General features: G+C 40.3%; 1 protein-coding gene across 3 annotated transcripts; it reads left to right on the forward strand.

Moving 5' to 3' along the window:
* Positions 1–3,963: 3,963 nt before the first annotated feature.
* PLEKHF2 (pleckstrin homology and FYVE domain containing 2) lies at positions 3,964–24,479 on the forward strand. Of its 3 annotated transcripts, XM_009087009.4 has the most exons (3): positions 3,999–4,076; positions 4,878–4,929; positions 21,237–24,479. In XM_009087009.4, exon 3 carries the CDS (start codon positions 21,251–21,253, stop codon positions 21,998–22,000), a length of 750 nt encoding a protein of 249 aa, XP_009085257.1. In that variant the 5' UTR covers positions 3,999–4,076; positions 4,878–4,929; positions 21,237–21,250; the 3' UTR covers positions 22,001–24,479. The 3 variants fall into 3 exon arrangements, with proteins under 3 accessions (XP_018767743.1, XP_009085257.1, XP_050827188.1); XM_018912198.3 differs by lacking the exon at positions 4,878–4,929 and having other exon boundaries at positions 3,964–4,076; XM_050971231.1 differs by lacking the exons at positions 3,999–4,076; positions 4,878–4,929 and adding an exon at positions 4,328–4,480.

Consider the following 24,479-nt stretch of genomic DNA (forward strand, 5'->3'; position numbering starts at 1 on the left):
AATAAACAAAATTCATATTCTCCTACCCATTCACTCAGGCAGTTGACACCATTTCTCATAAACAAAATTACTTCCCCATCACCCTGGCTACATTCATTAGCAACTGCACAAGCTACCACAGTCTTTCTAGTCCCTGGTGTACCATAAAATAGGAAATCTCTGCAATTAAAAAAAACCTAAAAAAACACATGAGAAAAAATCTTAATGGAAAAGTGCCTATTATAACCCCCATCCCTAAAACACACTGCTCTCCTCAGCCAAACACTTCATGGATAACACAGCAGTAACAGCTCAAGTGTGAGAAAAGTCAAAAAGGGCTCCTTCACAATTCAACAAGGTAGTAAATTCATATAGAGGATAATGTGTATGTACAAAACATTGAGAAAAGAGAGTAACATTCCAGAAGGACACATCCAAAAGCTCTGCCATACCAACAGGGGTGGTTACAACACAGTGGAGCCAAAGAAACTGCCAGTGCAGAAGCTGAGACCAGGATAACTTAGAAATCACCAGTTCTGCATATTCATTCTCATTTTCACAAAAGGCAAGATTCAAGAGTAGAGCATTTAATTGCCCCTTAAATAGCTTTTAATTTCTGGGTTTGGTCTCCCTTGGTGGGTGATAAAGAAGAAGTAACCTAAAGCTGGGAAGGTATTCTGCATTTCTGCATTTCCATCAGCTAGAAAAACCAAGATGCTGCTACTTCAAAATGAATTTCGTTTAATAAAGAAGCAAAAGACAAAGATTTTCTTTTCATTGTTTGTAATACTTTTTAAAGTTACTGAAAGCAAAGCATTTAAAATCCCATTTCAATATACCATGACAATTTTGCTGACCAAGAATATATAATGTAAATAATTAAATCTCTAATAATTTTATTTTGTAACACAGAACTCAGCTGGTACTGATCTGTAAGAAGTGGATAGATTCTTATTCCAGCCCAAGGAAAACAAACTGCAAGGTTCTAGTTGCAACTTCTATCAATTGTAAAACTGATGCTTGAGTGTTTGAAAAAAACCAGAGTTTGTGGGAGAGACCAGTGGTCTTCCATGACCACTCCCATTGTACCTGAAACTCTAAGAGAAAAAAATATCCAACTCCAGCTTTTAAAGGCAAGGCACCTTTAAAGGATAATCTTGCCTCACAGTAAATCTCCGAACCTACATATATGATGGTTTCTATCAATTTTTTAAATATTACTTTTTAATTTTCTTAAAACTACTTTTTACTACTGCTAAAAAACCCCCATTCAACAGTGCTGAAAATTTTGCAGCATTTTTATATGTTAAAGAAAGCTGCAACCTCAATAAGGATCCATCAGAATTTCGATGTCAACACAAAATAAAAGTTCACAGCAATTTTCAAATTGCTGGAGAGAAACCTGTAAGCCAAGGGAGTTGTAGACAGCCCATTACTGGAAGCTTTCATAAATAGTGTAAATGTCTCACTGACATGATGAAGTAAAAATCCTTCCTGAAACAACTATTTGCATTGGCTCGAGCCCAGACAGATTTGCTTCAATTTTCATGTGATCCCTGTAAATATTTGAAGTGAAAATGCAAGGCCTGATACAGCTGTGTGTAAACAGTGTCCATTCAAAAAGCCTAAGGCAACTCAGGAAGCACATGTGTTGCAGCATATCACTGCTATTTCATATTTTTTGAAGAAGATATTTCCTCCACCCATAAAGCACAGCTCTGGCATAACTGGCAGTAAGATTATAATTAGACAGCAAACATAAATGTCATTTTAGACTACACTATGCTTTGGAAGAAGTTTTTTTAAGCTAAATTAAAAATACAAATAAATAATCACTCCATGGGAAATAGTAAAATAAATTTGTGTCTACATCTTCCAGTAGAACACCCCATGATCTTCCATCCTTTGCCTTCTATGCATCTTCTCTGTACAGCCAGTTTTTTGCGAGATTGCTTCTGCAGTACTAACAAAGTTGACATGTCAGAGCAAAGATAGATAAATACAAAAAACCCCATTGAAACTGACACACATGATCTGTACGACATTTCGATATAGTGAATACAAAGGAAGAATTACTGGCATTTAGCCCAGTTTTTGAAAACTACTTAAAATTAGGTCAAATGTTTACTTTTTTTATAGATACTCAGAAAGAAGTGTTTGAGGATTTGCAGAGACCATTTTCAGGTTTATTTTCCCCTCTTGCTAAACAGAGTAAAAAAAATCCTAGTCAGTAGGGAAAAAAAAACCTCTGAAGATATAGGAAGATAACAGAAAAAAGTTATGGTAGGCTTTCACAGCACTAAAGTTGCTTTGCATGATAACACTGAGTCACTTTTAGTTCCTAGCCTTCCTCAGACAACTTGGTACTTATGTTACTTACTACTTAGGTTACTTATTCTTCTCTTAACCTGAGTTAAGGCCTTGTGCTGATTTTCCATGACTACATATGGTAGAAAAAACATCTCACTGCTGTTGGTTACATTTTGAAAACCTTTCAGAAAACAGTATCAGTTTGCACTTCGTGGTGAGACTTAAAACAGACACACAGGCAAAAACACTAGGACTGCTTCACTTTGCCTATGTCCAGCTTTCTGCTGCATCTTAACTTGACTGGGTGTTACAAAATTAATTAACCATCTGATGCCGAGAAAATTGATTTAGAGGACAAGTTAAATCTACAGAAATTTACAACACAAAGAGATCTTTTTGGTTCACAAGAACCATCCCAGCCCATACATAAAAGATCCTCTGGTGTGAAGATGTCTCTGCAACTGAAAGTCGCAAAATGAAGACACTTGTAGCCAATTTAAATATCGTGCCCGAATTCTTTACACATGAAGCACCTGCCAAACACACCCTGCTGCACACAATCTGAGATTTGTGGCTTAAGCCACAAGCAGCTGTTTCCAAAAAACTCATGTTAAACAGCTTGGCCCACACCTTATATAAATCAGTGCATTAAGAGTAATTACATGACAGCTCAGGCTGACACACGGGATGGAGTTGAGGGAGAAGTGGAAGACCAGATTGTCATGCTGTAGGGCACTCAGACCTCCATGTCCTGCTCCCTTTCCGGTGTGCCTCTTTCACAGCAGGAGAAACTCAGCTCAGTGATGTGGCTCTTGCCTATCTGTGTCCCTGTCTGAGCTGAGATAGAAAATTCAACTGAAAGTCTGAAAGTTCAGCAGTTTCATGATTACTACTGGAAAGCCCCACTACCTGTTTTTAATCCCCAGAAAAGCCAACCACAATATTGCTCAATAATATGAAATTTGAAAAATGAAACTGCCATATTCCACGTAAGTGAAATTTTCTTTGGGAAAAAAAAAGAAAAAAGAAAAAGCCCATAGGGCCATTTTCCAGCGCAGACTTTGGCATCAGAGCTGCACCATCGAAGCTAATGGTGCTGTACCTTCTAACCTCTCCTTGCTCCACAGCTCTTCACAACCTTCCCAGCCACCCTTCCCCCCTGACAGCATCCATCAACGGCTGGAAATCCTAGAGGATCAGGTGAGCTGCCGAGCAGCCGTCTAGATTTGGAAAATACTGCTCTGGATGACTGGATGTGTACACACAAAAAATTCTGACACAGAAGGTGGAAGGGGCTCCTTGTGTTGACAGTGTTTCTCGTGACAGCCCTTCTGCCATAGCTTCTCCAGGCTGACCTGCAACTCTTTAGACTGAAGCATGTTACTAATTCCCTTCCATGTGCTGCGTAGAGAGAGGTGGTTAAAAACGTGCCCATCCTGAATTACCTCTGGGCGAGCATAGAGCCACAGGCGCGAGCACAAACCCGGGATCATCCACAAAGAGCGTCTCTTCAAAACACCCCCACGAGGCAGCTGTCCTGCCTGGAGTATCCCTCGTCCACGAGGTGCCACTGCTGGGTCGGGATGAGCTGAGCCGTCCCCGGCCCTCCCTCCCGCTCAGGGCGGCTCTGTGGGCAGCTCGCGGCCGAGGCGCTATTCCTTCCCGCCCAAGATGGCGGCGGCCCCGCCCCGCCGGGCGGTGTCCCGGAGCCCGTCCCCCGGCGCGGGGTGTATGACCGCGGCCGTGCGGCGAATAGGGCAGGCGGCGGCCGGAGCGGGGTGTACCGGGTGAGCAGCGTCGTCTGGCTGTGTTCCAGGCGGCCGGGGGATCGGCTTGGGTCGGGGCCGGCCGGGCAGCGAGAGGGAAACTTTTCTTGTGGAGCCCTTCTTCGCCGGGACTCTGGCCGTTCTCCCGCGGCCATGTTGGGAACCGGGGGCTGCCCGGGGTGGGGGAAGGAGCTCCCCGGTGGGAGGTGGCGCTGGGCTCCGCTGTCCCGCCGCGGGGCTGGGGCAGCGCCGCGTCCCGCCGGCAGGGAGGGAGGGAGGCGGCGGGGCGGGCAGGACCTGGGGAAGGAAACGACGGCGGCGGACGCTGGCTTGTCCCAGGGCACTGAGGGAGTTGGGGGTCTCAGAAACGAGTTTGTCTTCAGGAAAGTGGAGAAACAACAACGGCGGCGGCCCCGCGGCGTTACGTAAGTGCCCGAAACTCCGCGACTCGTGACTCCGCCGAGGCGCCTTGAGGCGGCGGGACGGGCGGGCGGAGGGCGCTTCCTGCCCCGGCGGGCTGGCGGGGCCGCGCTCCCCCCGACCCTTCGCTCGCCCGGTGAAACTCCGTGTCGTTTTCGGAACAAGTCGCCTGAAAAGTGTTGGCACTGTTGTGAAAAAACAGCGGAACCGCGAGTCGTGCGGCTGCGAGCATAAAGTGGTTTTTTTCCTCTATGAAATTCGCCTGTTTTTGAGGGCAATGTAACTGCTCTAACTGCTCTGCCAGAGATACGTATGGCTCATAAGCTGTTTTTTGAAAGTAGCTCGAGAAAAGACAGCTGCATGTTTTTCCTCTCGCCTCATTCGAAATACTTATGTTCATAGGCACCGATGTTTATATATGGCAAAACTGCTCATCACGGCAAGAAAGCGATGGGTGAGTCTGCTGAGCAGCACGTCCTGGCATCGGCTTTGTCCCTACTGAGGGAAATAGCTGTAACTCGAGTTTCGACGTGAAGCATCAGTACAGTGGTTGTTGATAATCAAAAGGACCTTTTATATCCTTAACCAGAGATCAAGGATTGTCTTTTGGCTCAATTGATGCAAGTGGTTCCAGAAACATCATTAAGTTCTAATTCAGGCTGTCCTCAGGCTGTGCTACGAGTTACTGAAAGGGTTGATGCTGTTTTGAGAAACACTATATCTGAAGCTTCAATGTGCCTAACAGCTTAAGGTCAGATGAGGTTAATACAGTAGGCAAAGTGACTCTAAAGCCAGACCCACAACACAGGAATCTGTTTCAGAACTGAGACTGCAAATTCCTCTTTCTCTCCTGAAATAAGGAGAACTTAAATATTCTGATCTTAATTTCTGATACTGGTATATTGAATTATTTTAGGGGTGCCTGTCTGAAAGAAGGGAAGTATTTAAAGACAGCAGTGTAATCGGTGCTGAGATCCTACAGATTAATTGCTTTGTGTGCAGTCATCAGCATGCAGAACGGAATCGGTTCTTTAGCTCAGAAGGCAGTGCTCTTGCTTTTAGCCTCTAATCTAAATACTGTTGACTAATCCCAGTGGGTAATAGGAATCCCGCTGTTATTATATGTCTTTTATATCAGCTTAGTTTCTAAAATAATACTTTTCCAAGAGTTTTAGTGCCACCAATTTTGTTGAAAACAACAGTGAAAGTGAAGTGTTGTGTGCCTGAGTCCCAAATTCTTCCTTCTGAATGCAAATCAGCTGTGTGCTGTTTGGTGTGTCTGAGTTTTGCTCTACATGGAAGCCCACATAGAGGAGGAAGTCCCTTAAATGCTAAATGAAAGCTGGTGTGTAGAAATTTTTAGCTGGAGAAGCCGGTTCACTTTCCTCTGTTGCATTCTGTAGAAAGAGTGTGGCATCTTTTTACCTGAAAAGCAAGTTTTCATTAGATTCAGTGATGAAATAATTTTTCAGTTAGAGCTTTGTCCTGTCTCCCTTAAATCAAGGGCTGAGCTTTAACGGCAGTAATTAGACGTGTCCCCATAGTGACAGAAGGATCTATCCATAGTATCCTAAAGCCCTGTAGTTTGCAAAAATTATCATTGGCAAAATGTTTGCTATGTTCAAAAGCTGTGGTGGGTTTTAAGTTTCACTTGGTTAGTGGATGCAGGATAGTTTCAGAGCATCAAAGAGATGGAACTGCAATTTCAGGTGAGGCACATATGACAGCGCATTGCCAAAAGCCCCATGAGTGCAATTATGGCAGAGTACAAACACTGGTTTCATACACTTACAGCATTTTTAGTGGCTTGTCTTTGCCAGAGAGGGCTAGAGGTATTTAAATGAAAGCTTTGGGTCAAGGCATGGTACATAGATAAGGCGGAGTTGAATTTTTTAGTACTTGCAGACCTGATTTTCTGAAAATGTATGTTAGATAAAATGTTGGAAGAGGTGTCCTAGCAAATAAAATGGCATGCCTGTTTTTGTTCTTAAAGTGCACCTATTAATGGGGGTTTTCCAATGCAGGAATCCCAGTATTAGCAACTAATATGATTCTTAGATGATGATAGGTAAGAAATACAAATTCTTGATTTTGTACTAGGAAATGAAATCTTATTCTGTACAGCTTCAAATTGTAAAGGTACGCTAATGACTTATTTCAAGCTGTGTTAATATTCAGGCTTACTTTCTCCATTTAATTTTTGGAGTTTTTTTAAGTTATAGATCATGCTTATACATGTATATTTTATTACTTTCATGAATTAATTCAGTATTTGGATGAAAGTATGATATTCCAGAAGAGAATACATACAGGCAAATATGGATTTCTGAAATAGAAACACATATTTAAAACTTCTTCCCTAATGCTGCAAGTTCCAAGTTTGCTGTTGTAGGATAACTTTTGTCTTCATGATTTGTTTTTATAGTCTGGGGGGGTGAAAAACTACTCTATAGATAGGTGTGGTAGAATATGTTTACTAAAGATTTTTTTATTGTTGTTGTGAACTGTAAGATATGTTTATGCTAGCAAGTAGAGTCCTGCAAATTCAGGGCTGCAAGAGTAGTCTGGTTGAAATAAATGAGTCTTTGCACATGAGAAATGGCTTGATTGAGACTTGTAGGACAAAGATTCTCCTTTTATGAAAATAAATACTATTGTGCAGAAGTGTTATTGAAGAGAAGAGTACTGCATGTTTTTCAGCCTGCCATTTTAATGCTACACAGTCAAAAATGCACACTGTTGACTTTTGCTGCATACATAGGTAAGAGTACTGCTTCTTTGGACAAAATCATATTTTGATTTTTTTTGTTGTTGTTGTTCATTTGGTTGGGGTTTTTTTAGCTTATTAGTGATTGTAAATAATTTAAGTATTTTAAAAATGAAATGGGAGTGAGTTTCTATTTTTTCCTCTTTGCATCATTTATTTTACAGTAAAACAGTGTTAAGCATATTGTGTATCTAATGTAGCAGAATTTTGGCATTTGTCAGACTGTTCTACGATCCTGCTACGTGTGTCAAAAGAAAAAAAAAAACACTTGAAAATTAGGGATTTCCAATACAGGAATGTTGTTGCTGCATCAGCCTGCCCTCCAATCCCCAATGTAATGGGGGTTGTAAGAATATGGGTGAATGTAATAAGATGGCATGCAAGCAGTTATTTACTGTGTTGAGAGGCAATCTCTTGAGAAATTTTACTGATTCAAACAGACACAGGGGGCTGCTAAATAGTGATAATTAGGATCTTTGTATCAGCAGCTTTAGCTTTTTTTAAGTGCTTCTTGTGCCTCCAGCATATCAGCTAGAGGTAACTGTTTTGCTTTTAAGTGCTTGGTATGCCTTCTGAAAAAGGAAAAGTTACAGCATGTTCTTTAACATCTGCATTTCTAAAGTGTACACATAATTTGCTAACCAAATTAACAGCGTACCATACAGCATCCGTTAGGGTTGCCAGCATCTTCCTTGTGCAGGTTAACTTCAGTGCAAGCCTTTGTGCAGTTTTCCAGTTGTCCTCTGTATTGTCTGTACTCCAGTTGCTTTCATATAACTAAAATAAATCAAACACATCTGACAAGCTGTGAAAGGGAAAAGGGCCAGTGAATGCATTTCCCAGGAAGGCCATCACCTACAGTAAGCTGCTGTGATTAAGGGGTTCTTTCAGGAAATAACTCCTTGTTTTTACCCTTCTCCTTTAAATTTCTCCTGCCTTAGCTGTCAATACTTGGTAATGTAAAACTTCTGGGAGTGATTTTCAGTGTACTTCTGTTCTGAAAGATGTGTGTGACAGTGATTAGTTACCCCTCCATCCCTCTGATCTAGGTTAACAGCATCGAGGCAAGCAAACTGCCCTTTTAACAGACAGGTTATGTTTGAAAAGCTGGTTACATTGAAGATGGACAAATTTTATTTATGGTATCATTGTTGTAGCTTTCCTTTTGGCTTTTATCAATAGCTGTCAGATGTCGGTTTTCTAGACCTTCATCATTCATCCATGTTTCACCAGGTAGCAGCATTTGATATAAGAAAGGTCTTATGTCCCTTGCTCAGAAAGAGAATTCAAGCCTTGCCATATTGGCTTATGTGTTTGTAAATAATGCTGGATAAAGATATTTTGAATACTGCTAGGGATCAGCAGTGACAGGTCCATGATTGCAGCACTTCAGTGTTGTCAAGCTTTGTGAAAATTACATGTAGTTTGATTCCAAGCCCTGAGCTGTGTTTTGGCTGCATGCACCTCTGGGATCTCCTGATGCTAGCCCTGCACATGGTTACTGGGGTATGAGCCATTTTTGGTACAAATTTGGGCAACTTGCTTTAAATGGTAGGAGAAGGATTCCCTGCAACCAGTCACGCTTGTTCTTAGTCCGTTCTTGCTGTGAACTAATGGTAGAAGTTACTTGGATCTTTTTTTAATTAAGGAGTGAAGAATTTGAAAGAGTTCAGTATGTTTTTATATTCTGTTTTTCCTACTATAATATTAAAAATGTGCTCCAGCAGTGTTTTTTCTGATCCTGTTAGGTCAACAATCAGCTGCCTGGCCTCCTGAAAGTATTTCTACAGTATAATATATTATTAGGGTTCCCTCTTAAAGTAGAAATTTCTTAGCTTAGGTGAGTCAGGAGCAGGAGGAAGTTGAGGTGATTGCATCTGCTTAGAGAAGAGAAGGTTGAGTGTTGTTACTTGGCTTGTCTTGTTTAGTTTTGTGGAAATGCTTAAAATTACTGAGCTGATAAAAGAAACCTCTTTGTTGTGGAGCTTCTTTTCCTATAACATGATTCAAAGGACACATGCAGGTGGAAAAAAAATTGATATAATAAAAATGAAATAGCAATGATGTTATGTTGCTGTGCTTGTGAATTGTGAGACTCCATGGGAAAACTGTGCTCTCTTTTAAACATGGTTTGCTAAAAGTGAAAGTCCTGTTGTGTTGTAGTCCTTAGTAGAAAATTAATGGCTCTCATCAGGCTCTGACTACTTGGTAACTCTCTGTAGTTTGGTCATGCTGTGAATTATTACCTGTCCTCTAGTCCTTGTTAGACTCTTAGTGAAGTCAGTAACTTCTCTCATAATAGTAATAAAAGTGAACTGAAGAGGACTTATAACAGAAAGTTGTTTGGTTTTTTTTTTATTATTTTTTTAAACTGTCTTGTTTAATTACCTATGCATAATAGAAATGCACGAGCCACTGAACAGGCTAGCATGTCTCTAGTTTGCATTTGGGGGGGGGGGCAGGGGGAAGGAAAAGTAAATTCTGTGAACTTGATGAAGGTCTTTGGAACATGTAGCTGGTCTGGTAGCTCTCAGGTGCTGAAACAAGCAGGTGCCCTGAGATCCTGGAGGTGCTATTTTTAATGTATACTTGTGTCTTACAGATGCATAGAGATCTTTCTGTGAATGTTCTGTACTTGTCAAAGTCGCTGCAAGAAGCATGCTGAAAAATATAATGTATTTCAGTCACTGGAAACCAAATCCTCTTTTTCACATTGACTGAGAGGTCTGGGTAGCCATTAACAAGTTACCTCCATGTGTGTGTTCTGTAATAATCCATAACAACAACAACAAACCACGCAGCCAATCTGGTTTTAGAAAATTGCTTGCAAGATGGATTTGGCAGTAGTTCTTGTAGAGCAGCTGCATCTGCATCTGTGCTTTTCTGTACTAATGATGCTGTGTCCCCTCCTCAAAAGAATTTAAATAGGTCTTTTCAAAAACTTAAAATGTTGATGCCATGGATTCTCTTTGTTACACTGGGTTGACAAAGCTGAAGTGGGCTCTAGCTCAGAAATTGGTCAGGTTCTTTTGGCTGTTTTTTTTTTTTTTTTGCTTTTGTTAAATGTCTCTCACCCAATGTCCATTTAATGTTAAGTGTGTGTGTCTGTCAAGTAATTTGCTAGCCCAGCTGTCCAGATGTGTGGCCCGGTGCTGCCGAAGTGGGCTCTCACCAGTTAAGCTGTTCCTTGAAAAGCAGCGTATCGGATGGGAGGGGCACCCGGCGCCTGTCCAGGCAGCCTGGAAGGGAGGGGTGAGTCCCTGCTGCCAAAATGGAGAGCAACATTTTGTGGGAGAGGCTCTCCAAACAGCTAAACAGTTGGAGCAGGGAGACGTTTAATTGTAAACAGAAAAATGCATCCCAGTGTTTGGTATCACTGCCTGGTCAAGTGATCTTTTAGGCACCCACTCAGCAGATGGGGTTTGTGTCTCCTGGAACTTCTTGAAGTGGAGCAGGATCCCAGGCTGCTGTCCTCTGCCCTTGACTCTTCAGGCACATTTTCAAGGTGCCTGATCTGTTGGCTATGTTTCTTCTGATGTCTTTTATCTACTTAGAACTTTGGAAAACTTCAGAATGAACTTCAGCTCTGTGGAAATTGATTTTGAAACTGTACTCTGGTGTATGTCCCCAGTGCTTTGGTTAAAACGAAAGATGCAGTTTGCTAGCACCAGAAGTTAAGCTAAACCACTGATAGTGCTCTTAAATACCTGCAGATGGCAAGTCAAAATACTGAGGTGTTCTCCCATGACAACAAAAACTTGATCTGAATACTGGACTTTTTTAGCCAGTTGTTGGTTAATTAATTTTAAAGGGCATGCTTGTGTTATGTAGTTTATTAATATATAATTTTTATATATACAAAATATCAGCCTTTTTACTTATCCCTGTTTTAGTATGCTGTGCCTGTAGTTGCCTGGATCGTGTTTTTTGTGCTTTCAGAGACAAGTTAATCAAAGTTGAGCACTATTCATGGTGGATCAAGCCTGCCTGTTCATCTCTGCAGAATGCAAGTTTTCAGGGTTTTTGGATATGTGCTGTGGTTTGGTGGTTTTTGGTTTTCTTTTTTTTTTTTTTTTTTTTTTGGTGTATATTTTTGGTTGGTTGCTTTTATAACAATTCCTATAATTCTAGTTATTTCACATGTTCATGCTGGCAACCTTCTCTTTCACATCTTGAACAGTGTTAAGAATTTCATCTAAATGTGACATCACCTCAGCTCCTGAAGTGCTGCTCAAAGCCATGTAAGCCTGTGTAGGTGCTTGGGAAATGCTCAGCTTATTGAGAGATGGGTAAGGACACAAGGAAGTTAGTTTAGATAGCTGCTCTGTTTGTTCCAACCACTGACTGCCAGGTGGGGGATGAAGAATTATGTGTTTCTTCCCAGCAGCAGCTCTGTCTTGATCATGCCAGAAGACAAAAACAGTACCAGCTACCATGGTTTATTGTAAATAGAAGCCTGACAGTGGTAATAAGCAGCTGACTTTATTAAAAAGTTGGACCTCTTACAAGAATGTTCGTCCTGGACTTCTGCAGTGAGGTATCTTCTCCCCAAGAGGCATTCAGGGATGACTTCTGGTGCTGCAGGGGACAGAAAGGAAATACAACCCCTTCCAATTGGTCTAGGAGTGCATTGAGGCCTCCTGATCATGTACTTCCCTTTGGTACAAACCCTTTAGTACTGCTTGCATTTCCATCTTTCATGTTTTCTCCAAGCAGCAGAAGATAGTGGGAGCAGCTTTGAACTCAGTAATTCTGGGTTTCTGTTTCTTTCATGGGTGCCACATGTTTCTTGCTTGGAGCAGGGGTGCTGCTATTCCTGCACGTGGCCTTGTGGCCAAGATGCTTCCTCTGATCCTTCATGCAGGGCAGGTTTAAAACAGGCCAGACATGTCTGGTGGGACAGTCCTCTTCCACATGCCTTTATTTTCTTTGTGGCTCCTCTGTGATTACTTGGAATTACAACTCTTCTGGTTGTGGGAGTTGAGCTTTCTGTTTACAGGCAGGTCGGTGTTCTATTTCCAGCTGAGGTTTATGGTGTTAAATACCAAACCCTGTGAGCAGCTGATGTGCAGAACTTAGATGGTTTTGCCTGCATACAGCAGCTCAAGGAGTGTGGTAATTGTTCAGCAGGGTAGCCTGGATATAAAACAGCATTGCTCTGCTCTTACTCTGCTAATACATATGCTGCTTGGCAAAATAAATAGTCTTTTGCTAAAAATAGCTTTCATTTGTACCCAAATGAGATTCTGAGTGGGTTAGGGAATATAAGGACATACATCTTGAAAGATCTCCCTAGAAATGATCTCTGTCCTGAAGATAGAATTGGCCTTTCTAGGCAATCTTAACTCAGGACTTCCTAACTCCTTTGGATAATGCAAATTTGAAAAGCAATGCACTTGCTGTGCAGATTTGATAATAAAGTGGGGGTTTTGGTTGTTGTTATACATTTAGAATTATTTACATTATATGAGCAATTATTATACAACTGATGAACTAAAGTGAAAGAGTTCTTGCTTGTAAGATAGAAATTGGATTATACAAAAATTAACTGTAATTTGTAGAAAGAATTACTAAACTTTAAGATGTCAGCCAGTTAAAACAAAAATTTCTACACTGTACTTTTAGGAGTAATATTAGTAGGATTTGCTTTGTGACAGTCATGTGCAGAAGTTAAAAACAAAAGAGTTAATTATACTTTGTATGAACTGTCATATGGTTCATTATAGTAATTATAGGTTGATGATGACATCCAACCAGACAAATGCATGGATTTGCTTTCATGATGTAGTTGGACATGACTATCTGCTGGACTCAGAAATAATCTGAAGGTTTCTAAAGTTTTTGTCCAAGGCAGAGTATTCACAGGCTGCACAGTATGAAGTAATGTGGTTGCTGTTAACATATTTCCGGCATGGTTTCTGTGGTTGATGCCACAGCACTGGCCAACAGGTTGAGACAAATGAAGGGTTAAGATTGCTGGGTCATACTGGATATACCAGTAAGGGGGTGAGTTAGCTAATCTCTGTTTCCCCACAGTGGTGCTATTGCTCCACAGGCTTGCACAATGCAGGGGGAAGAACAAAAATGCATTCTAATAGAAAATCCTAAAAATCATGAGAATCATAAAATGACACTTGGGAGAGATCCACAGTAACAGCCTCTTTCCTGCCAGTGTGCTTCTGATTGCTGCTTACACTGTTTCTTTATAGTGTTCAGAATAAAATGTAGCAAGCAACTTTGCATCTGTAATCTGAAGTAGCCTTGGTGTTGCAATGATCTTTCCTAGTGTTTTATCTTACAGCTTTTTTGCTTTTATTAAATACCAGTATTTATTAAGGGTGTGAGAAATGGTTTGAGGATTCAATGGCTTACATTGCCATAAGGAAAAGGTTGTTTGGGTTTTTTTTTTTTTTTTTTTTTGTCTGTAAATCGAGTCAAAGTTTCTGTCCCACTATTTCTGAACACTGCAGCCATTAACCAGATCAGTAAAAAGTGTTTATCTGGATAAAGAATATGCTGAAGTTCAGAGGGATCTTATTGCCTCATTTCCTGCTGTCATCTCTACCTTGATAAAGTCTCTTTAATATCTCTGGTCTTCTTTCTTTTCAGTATTGCAATGAAGCTTTTTGTTGCACTTGGTATGCGTTTGATATATTGTCAGGGTTATCCTCTATATCCTTACCAGCTGGTTATGATAGTGATAGCAAGACTGTTTGTTAAATACAGCAGTTTGGGGAATACTTTTTTGAAGAGAATCATTAAGAGAACTGCTTGTTAAAAGGCTTTATTTCTCCTGAAGTGACAGTTGTTGTCTTATGTTTTAAAAACCATCCACCTAGCTCCAGCACTGGACAGGCATTTAGTTGTTGCTGTCATGTCAGCATTTAGCAGTGATAAGACCTTTAGAAAACATTTGTCATACCCATATGTCCTATCAACGTAATATTTTTGTGGGTTTACTTCATGCTCAAATTGGTCTTTTTAGTATTTAATAAAAAGCAACTGGTGAGTAATGCAAATATATAATTAACACTAAAAAAGCCATTAGTTAATTGTTACAGATGTATTTAAATAACTGTAAATTGAATGAAATACTAATAGATTAAAAATTGGGTTGATGGATTAACACCTTAACTTAACACCTTATTTTCCTCAGTATTCTATTTTACATGCTAAATTATAGAAATAAAGTTTAATTAAATGCCTCTTTCTATATTATGTTTAATCCAGCTGTTATTAGCCCTACTTGTCAAGGACCATAAAGGTGGCTTGTGCCACCTTTGAATGCTCGGATTCTGATTACAGCTGATGAGATCTAAGTCGATAGAAAATGTAATCTTGCCAGCCAGGACAGGCATCAGTATCATCCTTCTCTGGATGTACTGAAGGATGCGGGGTAGGTGATGTAACTTGTGAGGCTGATGTAAGATTTAAAACATGCTGATTTGTCTTTTCACTTGTATCAGATTTGCTGTGCATGTTTTTAGTTCAGCAATTTTCCACACTAAAACTTTTTTCAGCATGTTAAACATGGATAACTTTCCTTAGACAGGTTGCACTTCAGTAATTTACACTTGTGTTTTACTTGGTAGTAGTGCAAAATGTCAAATGTTGCTCTTAAGAGCATATATATAATACTGATAGAGGACACCATCTTGTATAACAGTACTGAGATGCCTTTATAGCTGGAAGTTTGTCCACACAAAGTAGTGATACTACTGTTTCAGACAGAGCTTTGAGTGAGGGATGTATGAGGGTTCTGGGTAACTTAATTGTTGGTGTTTATGCAACTGTAACTCAAATTAGCCTGTCTTCCTTGCCTAGGTAAAGTGAACGAGGAAAATTGTACGAGTCTGATGTGATAATATAATATATAATAATTATTTGAAATTTGTTGCTAAAATACTTCTGTGTAACTAAATGACTGATTCTGCCTGATGAACTCTTTTTAGGAAGAGTGATATTTTCCTCTGTGAATCCAAATAATGAGTCATCTTACAAGCCAGTCATTTAATGCACATTAGATATCTGGTCTGCAGATAGTTCTTGTCTGTCTTTGGTTTACAATTTACTTGTTTCTGTCTTGCAAAAATTTTTTTTTTGCTCTTCTGTACCTTTTCTATATGTTTGTGTGATTTAAGTCTAAGGAAATAAAATGAATTTCTGATGGAAATTTCTGGTTTATTCAGAACCTTAAAGTTGTGGGGTCAAACCTGATTAAACCTGTAACTTTTGCAGACTTAGAAACTTTAATGAAGCTTGTGTGTTACCTTTAGGTAAGAAGGAGAATTGGTTAATTTTAGTGTATGTGGTGTTGCATAGTTGTATGTGCAGGTGTGAGAACTGGATAATTTAGAAGTTTATTGGGTGGCAGTGTATAACGTGCTTTGATTTAGATCTGCTGTTTCTGCCTTTTCTATCTTTATTCCTTTTTGTACTCCTCCATTTCTTACTCTTTTCTATTCCCTAAATTTGCTTCAGTGCACCCATATCTAGATCTCACTTGGCCGTTCTGATGGTGTGGTTAGTGACACTTTGTTATTGGACTTGTGTTACTGAATCTGGCTTTGAAACATCCAGGATCCTGCTGCAGCTTTAGGGCTGGATGGGCCTCTTTGTGATTAGTCCTGAGCTCTTGTGCTTTTTGCAGCGGCTTAAATGTGCTTTGTTTTCTTTAAAGCTGTCACCTTAACTATGAGTATTCATAGGAATGGATAAACTGACTGTGTCCTGATACCATGTCTCTGAGAAATACAGACTGCCTGGTTTGTATTAATGCAGTGTGTTAAATGTAGTTGTTAACAGCCTAAAAGCAAAGATGATGATAGATGAACTGACAATTATAACAAGGCCAGTAATATTTTTCTCCCTTGAAGGAGTGTTGAAGAAAAATAATGCTATAAATTAGATGCTTATTAATTAACAGCTGTTAGCAGGGACTGTACACTGGACTTGATTTGTTCTTGCTCGAGGCTGAAGTAATGGAACACTGCCAGTTCTGCTGCCTTGCTGAAGAAACTTGGGAATTTGGGTTGTGTCTCTCTTCTGCACACCCTTTGTGCCTGTCCTACAGCCTGAAGGAAGTGCTGGTGATGGTAGTATGCACTGAGCTGGGGTGAGGAAACGTTTTCGTGCTGAGCTGTATGCAGTCTACCTCACTGTGCCATAACAGCTTTTTCATCTCATTTCTCCCCTCCAGCACCTTTGTTATTTGTGGTTCTGCTTATGGTGCTAATGCTAACTGCTACAAGTGCTAATGTACTGGTAGTGAATTGGGTGTAACTATGTCAGTCAGGGTTGCATTCTTTTTGGTTGACTCCTAATGTCTGTCCTCAGCAGCAATTCTGTGCAGTTTAGTCTGGCCACTATCATGAATAGAGCTGTTCTGTTTTAAATAAGACCTGTAGAAGTATTGAGTCTTGGGAGATCATTGGTTTGTTCTCCAGGCTGCAGTGGCAGAAAGAAAAAATTATGTGGAAAATGACTTGTCAGTGTGCAGCAACCCTAATAGAATTATTTTCCTGCTGGAGTAGTTTGGAATGTTAATAACTGTAGTAAGGGCATGACTTCCTCAGCATGGATTGTGTTTTAGGTAAGTGGATATCTTGTTCTTCAAAAATTTCAGTGATGTCTATTGTGTGATCACATTGGAGGTGGTTGTTCTCACCAACAGGATACAAGTGTAAAATTAGACTGAAATGGAGGAGCAAGAAGATCTTGATATCTTGATAACAGATTTGTTCTTTCTCTAGAAGCTTCTTGTGAATAAAAGTGGAAATAACTTAAATGTCAAAACCGGTTCTTTATATTGTAGAAGTGTTGGGGCTTTCTGTGTCATGAGTATTTTATCACCTTTATATAGCGTATTATGCCATGGAAATGAAAGCCTTTGCCCAGCATTTTCATCATGAAAGCTACTAAGAGTGTGTGTGTGAGAGGGACAAACTGAAGGTATTGCAGCATTTTGAGAGTTGAGATTTATTTATTTGGAAAGGCAGCTAAACCCTGCTTAGGAAGTAGCTCTTTGTAGCTAGTTTTCTTACAAAGTGATCTGTTTGTGTTCTTTTGGTTTGTTTGGGGACAGGTTTTATAATATTTTGACTACCAGCTAGTATTGTGCTGCTGTCTGGACACAGCACATGAACCTGATGTCTGTGAGGACCAGTAGTCCATCACAAATGGAGTCCCCCTTGCATAAAGGCCTCAGGACTTTTAAGAGTTTGTGTGCCAGAAGTGTGAAATTAGTCACATATGATAGAAGTGTGAATGATTTCACAGCATCCATGAACTGAGACTATATAAGTGTCTTACTAAACTATAAGACACGCTCCCCTTAAGTGAGCTGACTGACCTTTTATTTTAAAGCCTGTAGTTCTGGTTTGTTCCTCACTTGCTTGAGGAAGGATTTGGGTATGTTTTCAGCAATTTGCCATCAATGAGGAATCGCTTTGTTTGATCAGGTCTTGACATCCTGCATCTTCAGGGCAGTAATCCAGTATCTGCTTCTCATGGTAGCCAGCAGTAGAAACTTCAGAATAAAGTGTAGCTGGAAGAGAGGAGGATATTGCCACCCAGTTCTAGGGCATGATGATCTGCTATCTCTTACAATAGATCTGAATATGCTTTAAGACAAGATTGTAATTTTTAAAGACTGGTAATTGATAATCTTGCTTTTTGACTGTGACATCTTGGGATTAAAAGTTCCTTTGTGTGTCCAAACAATATTTAATTTAGATCTCCTTGGTCAGTGTGCTCATGAGAGGAAGAAGGTGCACTTCTTGTAACTTTAGGTCCTGTCAGTCAGGGATGTCTTCTCTTGTATTTCTATTTTTGTCAGGTTTTATGATTATTTGTAATCAGCATGTATTTTGGATAGTTTCCTGTCCATTTCTGAACTTACTTCCTTTCTTAGAAGAGGCTGGTTAGTGAAGGTGTCTGAGCATAGGTGTGTGCATAGGATTTTAGATGGATTTCTAATTTTTAGTTCTTGAAAAACTCAAGAGAAAAATATCTGAATGCTTATTCTAAAAAGTCCAATCCGTTAGTGTGGGAAAATACAATTAATGCGTTGGAAAGGTGGAACTGGCAGCAGCAGTCTCTGGCATTTACGGCCTTGAGGCTGGCAAGAGGGAATGTTTATCCATCACAGGAAAAAGTTTCAATCTAGAAGAGATGCAATTTATCTTGTTTTTCGTAATAGTCTTTAACTTTCCCAGGATTCTTGTTTAAGGCCAGTTAGTGATTATTTTCACAACAAGCTCAAAATAGTCTTAGGCAGAAGTTCTGGAGCCCTGTCTCTTGATTTCAAGCCATGATGATTATAAAACGATCCTGGTTGGAGTTGTTTTCTCTTAAATTGTCCTAGGGAGCAGTTAATTAAAACCTTTAGGTTTTTTCATCCTTGTTTTCTTCTCCCAGTGACTTGTATTTTGAAAGCTTTTGCAGTGGCCTTGAACTGAGTTTGCAGTTTATTGGCGGGGAGTGCAGTGGCCGAACTGGAGCTGTGGAGCAGCGACTGCTTCCTACAGGTGGCTGTGACTTCGCACCAAGAGCTTGCTTCACTGAAACCCTTCAATATGATTGTGTTTGTGGGGGTGGGGTGGGAGTAGTGTTCCCCCCTGCAGACTACCAAAAGCATTTAACTTTCTGTAACTTGTTGATAATTTGTATAAAAGTGAAAGTTCGTAAGTGGTGCATATGGATTTGTACCTGCAGAAAAATGTATTTTCTGGGCTGTCTGCTTTGCATTCTGATGACTGATGTCAGTTTCCCCTTTGTGGAGAGCATGGGATTACTAAATAACTTTAGACTGACTCTATGACTGAGGCCGTGCTTTTTAAGTTTGAAGGGCTGTTGGTTCAGTTTTGATGTTTGCAAAGGCTGTTGATTTCTCTTATATTGTTAATGTTGTTAATGGGGATGGTTATTTGGCAGTTAATGGCAATTAACCATCGTTCCAGATTCTGGGCTTCAGCTTTCAGGCAGCTGAATTTGATTTTGGAGTCTAGGACAGCAGCAAGTACACATAAAAAAGCTCCTACTTTCTTTTCCATTCCCTTCTTACTACTTTTTACTGGGCAGTTTGTATTTGTCTTCACCTTTTGCAGATGAAAATTGTTTTGTATTTGGTGGCTTTAAAATTCTCCTAAACATAAAACCAGTTAACACAATACTCATGTATTGTAACTAATGCTGTGAGGCATGTAAAGAAAAGTCAGAAATGGTGCTGAGAAATAACTTTTAGAGGTTCTTCTGTCTTAAGTGTCAGACTTCAATACAAGATAATGTATGCAGAGCTTAAAAAAGCTAGTTATATCTGTTCAAGCTCACTTGTCAAACTACTTTAGTATGAAACCACACTTTCAAAGCAGCAACTTACAATAAAATGTGTGTCATCACAGGTAGCATACTTATTTAGATGAGGCCTGGTGAGATGTTTCATCCCTATTTTGTAAGGAAGTATCTGGGCTTTGACTGGTAGGAAGAAGATTCACTGGATCAGGTTGTAGAAGAGCAATGGAGTCTGAGCAGCATCGGGTCTGAGCCTTGTTTCAGCCCAGTTTCCTCTCAGTTGTAGGCTGATGCTGTATTGATGCCAGGCAGTGCAGATTAAAGAAGTAGGTGATGTAGAGGACTTCCCAACCTGGGATTATGTTGTGAAGCACAGGTAGAAGGCACTGGACTATTTGCTGCTCTGCTCTTCTTCACTGTTCAAAGCTGTGGCTGTAGTTGTGAGCATCAGCCCTGTGCGAGGCATGGGGGAGCGTCTTCTACGTGCTGAGAAAGTCTGTCCATAGTACTTGCCTCTGCCAGATATCTCACTGCTCCATCAAGCACAGCAGTTCAGGTTCATGGCTGTACTCACAAGGGGTTTGAAGGGACCAGATCTGGATCAGGCTGGCGGGATTTGCCTTTGCCAGACTTCTGCCTGGGAAACTCCAGGGCAAAAGAGGCTGAAGAGTGGTTTGCCAAGGTATGAATCACTATAATGACTTCTTAATTTTAGTTCCCTGTTGGATGCCTTAGCTATCTCGCACAAGAAAAAGATGTTATTTGCTACTTGGGGAACAACAGGGTGGGGCCTCAATCTGTAATTGGAGCACACAGTTCATTAGCACTTGCTGAAATAAAAAGTAATCTTTTTTAAACTTTGAGCTGGTGCGGGTCACTCTAGTCTTTCTCAGGAGCAGTTGTGAGCTGTGTGGCTTATCCTCTGTGTAGGTTGCCTGAATGTGATGGATGCAGATGTGGTTCATGTCGGTGAGGAGGGAGGGACTGTGGGACTCCTGAGAAATGAAGGCAGCAGCCAGCAGGTGATGAGCCACCAGCCATGACTCATGCCCTGTTCCTGGCTCAAGAGTTTGCCATGAAAGCCGATGTAGTGGGGGGGTGCAAGCTGTTGCCTGTACAAAATGTTTCCAGCAGGTAGATTCATGGTTTTGGCTCATGATTTGAGGTTTTCAAACTGGAAAAAATGAGCAGTAGTGAGCTAGTTTGGGGAGTGTGGTTTCCTATGTGAACAGCAATTATATAATTTGTTTGTTGTGTTACAACTAATGTGGGTCTCCAGGCTGCTCAGTTAACTTGATGTTTTTGTAGCATTTGAATTTGAAATGATGGATGATACTTCCTGTTGCTATCTGGAGTAGATGCAGGAGGATATACAGAGAAATATGAGCATTAAGCCAGGGTGCAGTAGCCTTACTAAAGAGGAACTAGTTTGTTGCTGGAGGTTCCCAACTGCAGTGCTGTAGGTGCTGTCTGTGTGATAAAGATAGCTGTCAGCTGCATAGAACATTTTTGCTTTTGGAAAAAGACTAATCAGTTGCTAAAAATTCTTAATACTTATTTAAATCTAGCCCAAGTCAATGCCTCTCAGCCATTGGGTCCTGTTAGATATTTTAAGAAATGCGGGGTTGGTACCTTCCTTGGGGAAGGCTGCTTGCTGTTGAATTCAGTCCTCTTCTAATAACAAATTTTTTTTCTGATTTTAGGATACTTGTGAAAGATGGTGGATCGCTTGGCAAACAGCGAGGCGAATACTAGAAGAATAAGTATCGTGGAAAACTGCTTTGGAGCAGCTGGTCAACCCCTGACTATTCCTGGCCGTGTTCTGATTGGAGAGGGAGTCCTAACAAAACTGTGTAGGAAGAAGCCCAAAGCAAGGCAGTTCTTCCTGTTCAACGACATTCTTGTTTATGGTAACATTGTCATCCAGAAGAAGAAATACAACAAACAGCACATAATCCCACTGGAAAATGTCACTATTGATTCCATCCAGGATGAGGGAGACTTACGGAACGGGTGGCTTATCAAGACACCAACCAAGTCTTTTGCGGTTTATGCTGCCACTGCTACAGAGAAGTCGGAGTGGATGAACCACATAAACAAGTGTGTTTCTGATTTGCTCTCCAAAAGTGGGAAGACCCCTAGCAATGAGCACGCAGCCGTGTGGGTGCCGGACTCGGAAGCCACGGTGTGCATGCGCTGTCAGAAAGCCAAGTTTACACCCGTCAACCGTCGCCACCACTGCCGCAAGTGCGGCTTTGTCGTGTGCGGGCCATGCTCGGAAAAGAGGTTCCTGCTCCCGAGCCAGTCTTCCAAGCCCGTGAGAATCTGCGACTTCTGCTACGATCTTCTTTCTACAGGGGAGATGACTGCTTGTCAGTCCACTAGGTCAGACTCCTACAGCCAGTCACCTAAGTCATCTTTAAATGATGTATCTGATGATGATGATGATGAAGACAGTAGCGATTAAGGACCAGATGTTTTTCCGTGTGTTGCAAGTTGTGTTTCAAACCATATGGAGCTGCTTTTGGGGAAGTCTGTAGTGAGGTTCCTCAGAGAAATTCTGTTCTAGCCGTGAAATATGCCTGAATATCTTCAACAGCAATGTGCCTCAATCTATGAATTCTCTAGACAATAGTTGTTTTTTTTCTCCTCTGCAGGGATAGACTGGTGCAAATGTTATTAGAATAATTTCCAACTTCATTTACTTGAGTTGTCTAGTTAGACTTTTTTGGAAGATTGGAGAATGAAATGTACTTTCTTAATTTAACAACCCATACTTTCTAATGTTTCACGTTGGTATGTTATGTGGGGTTCTTTCAGAACTAGGGATGAAAACTGTGAGCATGCACGGGATGGTGATGTTTTTGTTAATCCTGTAGACTGTTTTATTTTTCTAGCCATGGTATGCAATTAATTACAAAGTCATCCAGTGCACAAATCTAAATATTGCAAAATTTGGGAAGTCTTGTTTTGTTGTTACTTATGACTTCCTATGCCAAGCAGTGCCTTGTACCAATTGTGCTGATTCAGGAAGAAACAAACTCATTTTATGTCTGTATTTGCCTAAATGCTGGTATCTGAAAGATTGTTGGTGCTATTGAAAATAACTGCTGTGTTCAAAGTGGAGCTTTGACGAGGTCATAACTGCACCCCGTGTTGGATGAGGGACACCCAAATGTTATGTCCTCACCTGTGCAGGCAGGCCTGAAGACTCTGCAGAGTCCCACAGGCTTCAGCAGCTTTCTCCTTGCAGAAGTTGTGTTGTAGGTTGGGATCTTGAGATGAGAAACTTGGGAGATTCTTCATGGGGATTTATATCCTTTATTTTCAGAACAGTTTCTAAGTTTCAAATTTGGCAGATGCATACTGAAATTTTAGTTGGGTGATACAGCATTTGGGTGTGCTAGCCTACATATTTTTGGAAGTAATTCCCAAAGGTGTCACAAACTTTTTTCTTAAAACACTGGTGAAAGTACTGGGTTTTTTCTTCCCCCCAGGAGTTTTATTGGCTTGATTAAAAATAACCTCATATTTTGAACAAGAAGCCTGCAAGTATCCTTGTAAAACTGGCTTTCCTTTTTACACAGCTGACCTCAGGATAAATGTGAGATGCAAGTTCATTTTAAATGTATACCCAGGACCAAGAAAGATGTATTTAAGGACTGTCATGAAATTGTCAGTGCAGAAAATGTCTCTATCATAGTGTTCACTTTAATTTCTTGAATACAGAAGTGTCATGTTCCCATATACATGCAGAATTTACACTTGTAAAGACATGTTAAACCCCCAAATATATGTTTTCTGTATTTTTATAATGATAACCTCAATTTTGAAGCAGAAAAACCTCTTTGAAATAGTTGTATGGCTATAGTAGCAACTGACTTTATACAAAAAAATGTAACTTTTGTATCTATAAATGACAATTTCTGCACTGTTTGCCTTGGTTGGCAATAATTGGGTTAACTATTTATTGAATAAACAATCAATGCTGCATGTTGCACTAGTCTCCCATTCTGTATGCTGAAAGTGTCAGTCATTTTTTATAAAATTTAGCAGTACTTCAGAAACTAGTAAAATTCAGAGTACTTCAGAGCCGTATCCCTCCATGAGATTTCTGGTAGCTAAAGATGCACTTAGCATCTGTAGAGAGGCACTCTACATTCATACTTTGCAAGACATTGCTTCAGGTGAAAATTGCATCAGTATTTTTAGCTTAGACAATTTCTCAAAATAAGGCTTATTTTAGAAGCACTGAAGAGTATTTGTTCTACTTGGAAATGAATACACAAAGGGAAAATCACTTTGATACAGACTTGGGACCAGGAAGATTCTGTAAAATTGCCAGATTGTATATATTGAAAGACTAGTGGAAATAAAGAGTTGCATATACTTTTTCCTTGAAAGATGAGGGAGTGGGGACCCTGCAGCAGGGAAAATGGGCTGTTCTGAGAAGGCACTTTGCATTAATAGTGCTTACTTTTTGTACCTTTTGGTATTTCTATTTTAGGAGTGGAGACTTGCTAGTTTCAGTTTTTCTATGGAATCAAAGTACAAACCTCCCTCGTACATACCTTCCAGTTACTAACAATTGTTTTTTTTTCCTTATCCAACTGTTTCCTCTTTCCTAAGTTGTCAAATATTAACTTGTCTTATTAAAGAGTCCATCTCCTTGTGTACTTTCCCCTTGGTTTCCATATGTTTTGCTTTTCAGCACCTTTTGGTGGTGGGAAAAGGGTTTCTGAGAATTAGATCACATCCTGTATTTTGAGAATGTACTTGTACCTACTTCATATATCTTATCTGTGAATGCAACTTGCACTGTGCTGCACTGACCCCTGAAGCTGTAACCAAACCAATGTGTGTGTGTGTGGAATTTTTCATCTGAAATTGTTGTATATGGTCCAAGCTTTTTAAAAAAGCATTAAAAAATATGTTTTTTTGAAATA

The sequence above is a fragment of the Serinus canaria genome, chromosome 2 (assembly GCF_022539315.1).
Source record: "Serinus canaria isolate serCan28SL12 chromosome 2, serCan2020, whole genome shotgun sequence".
NCBI lineage: Eukaryota > Metazoa > Chordata > Aves > Passeriformes > Fringillidae > Serinus > Serinus canaria.

Coding starts and splice junctions, on each gene's coding strand:
- PLEKHF2 (XM_018912198.3), top strand. CDS start 21,251: ATGGTGGATCGCTTGGCAAACAGCGAGGCGAATACTAGAAGAATAAGT.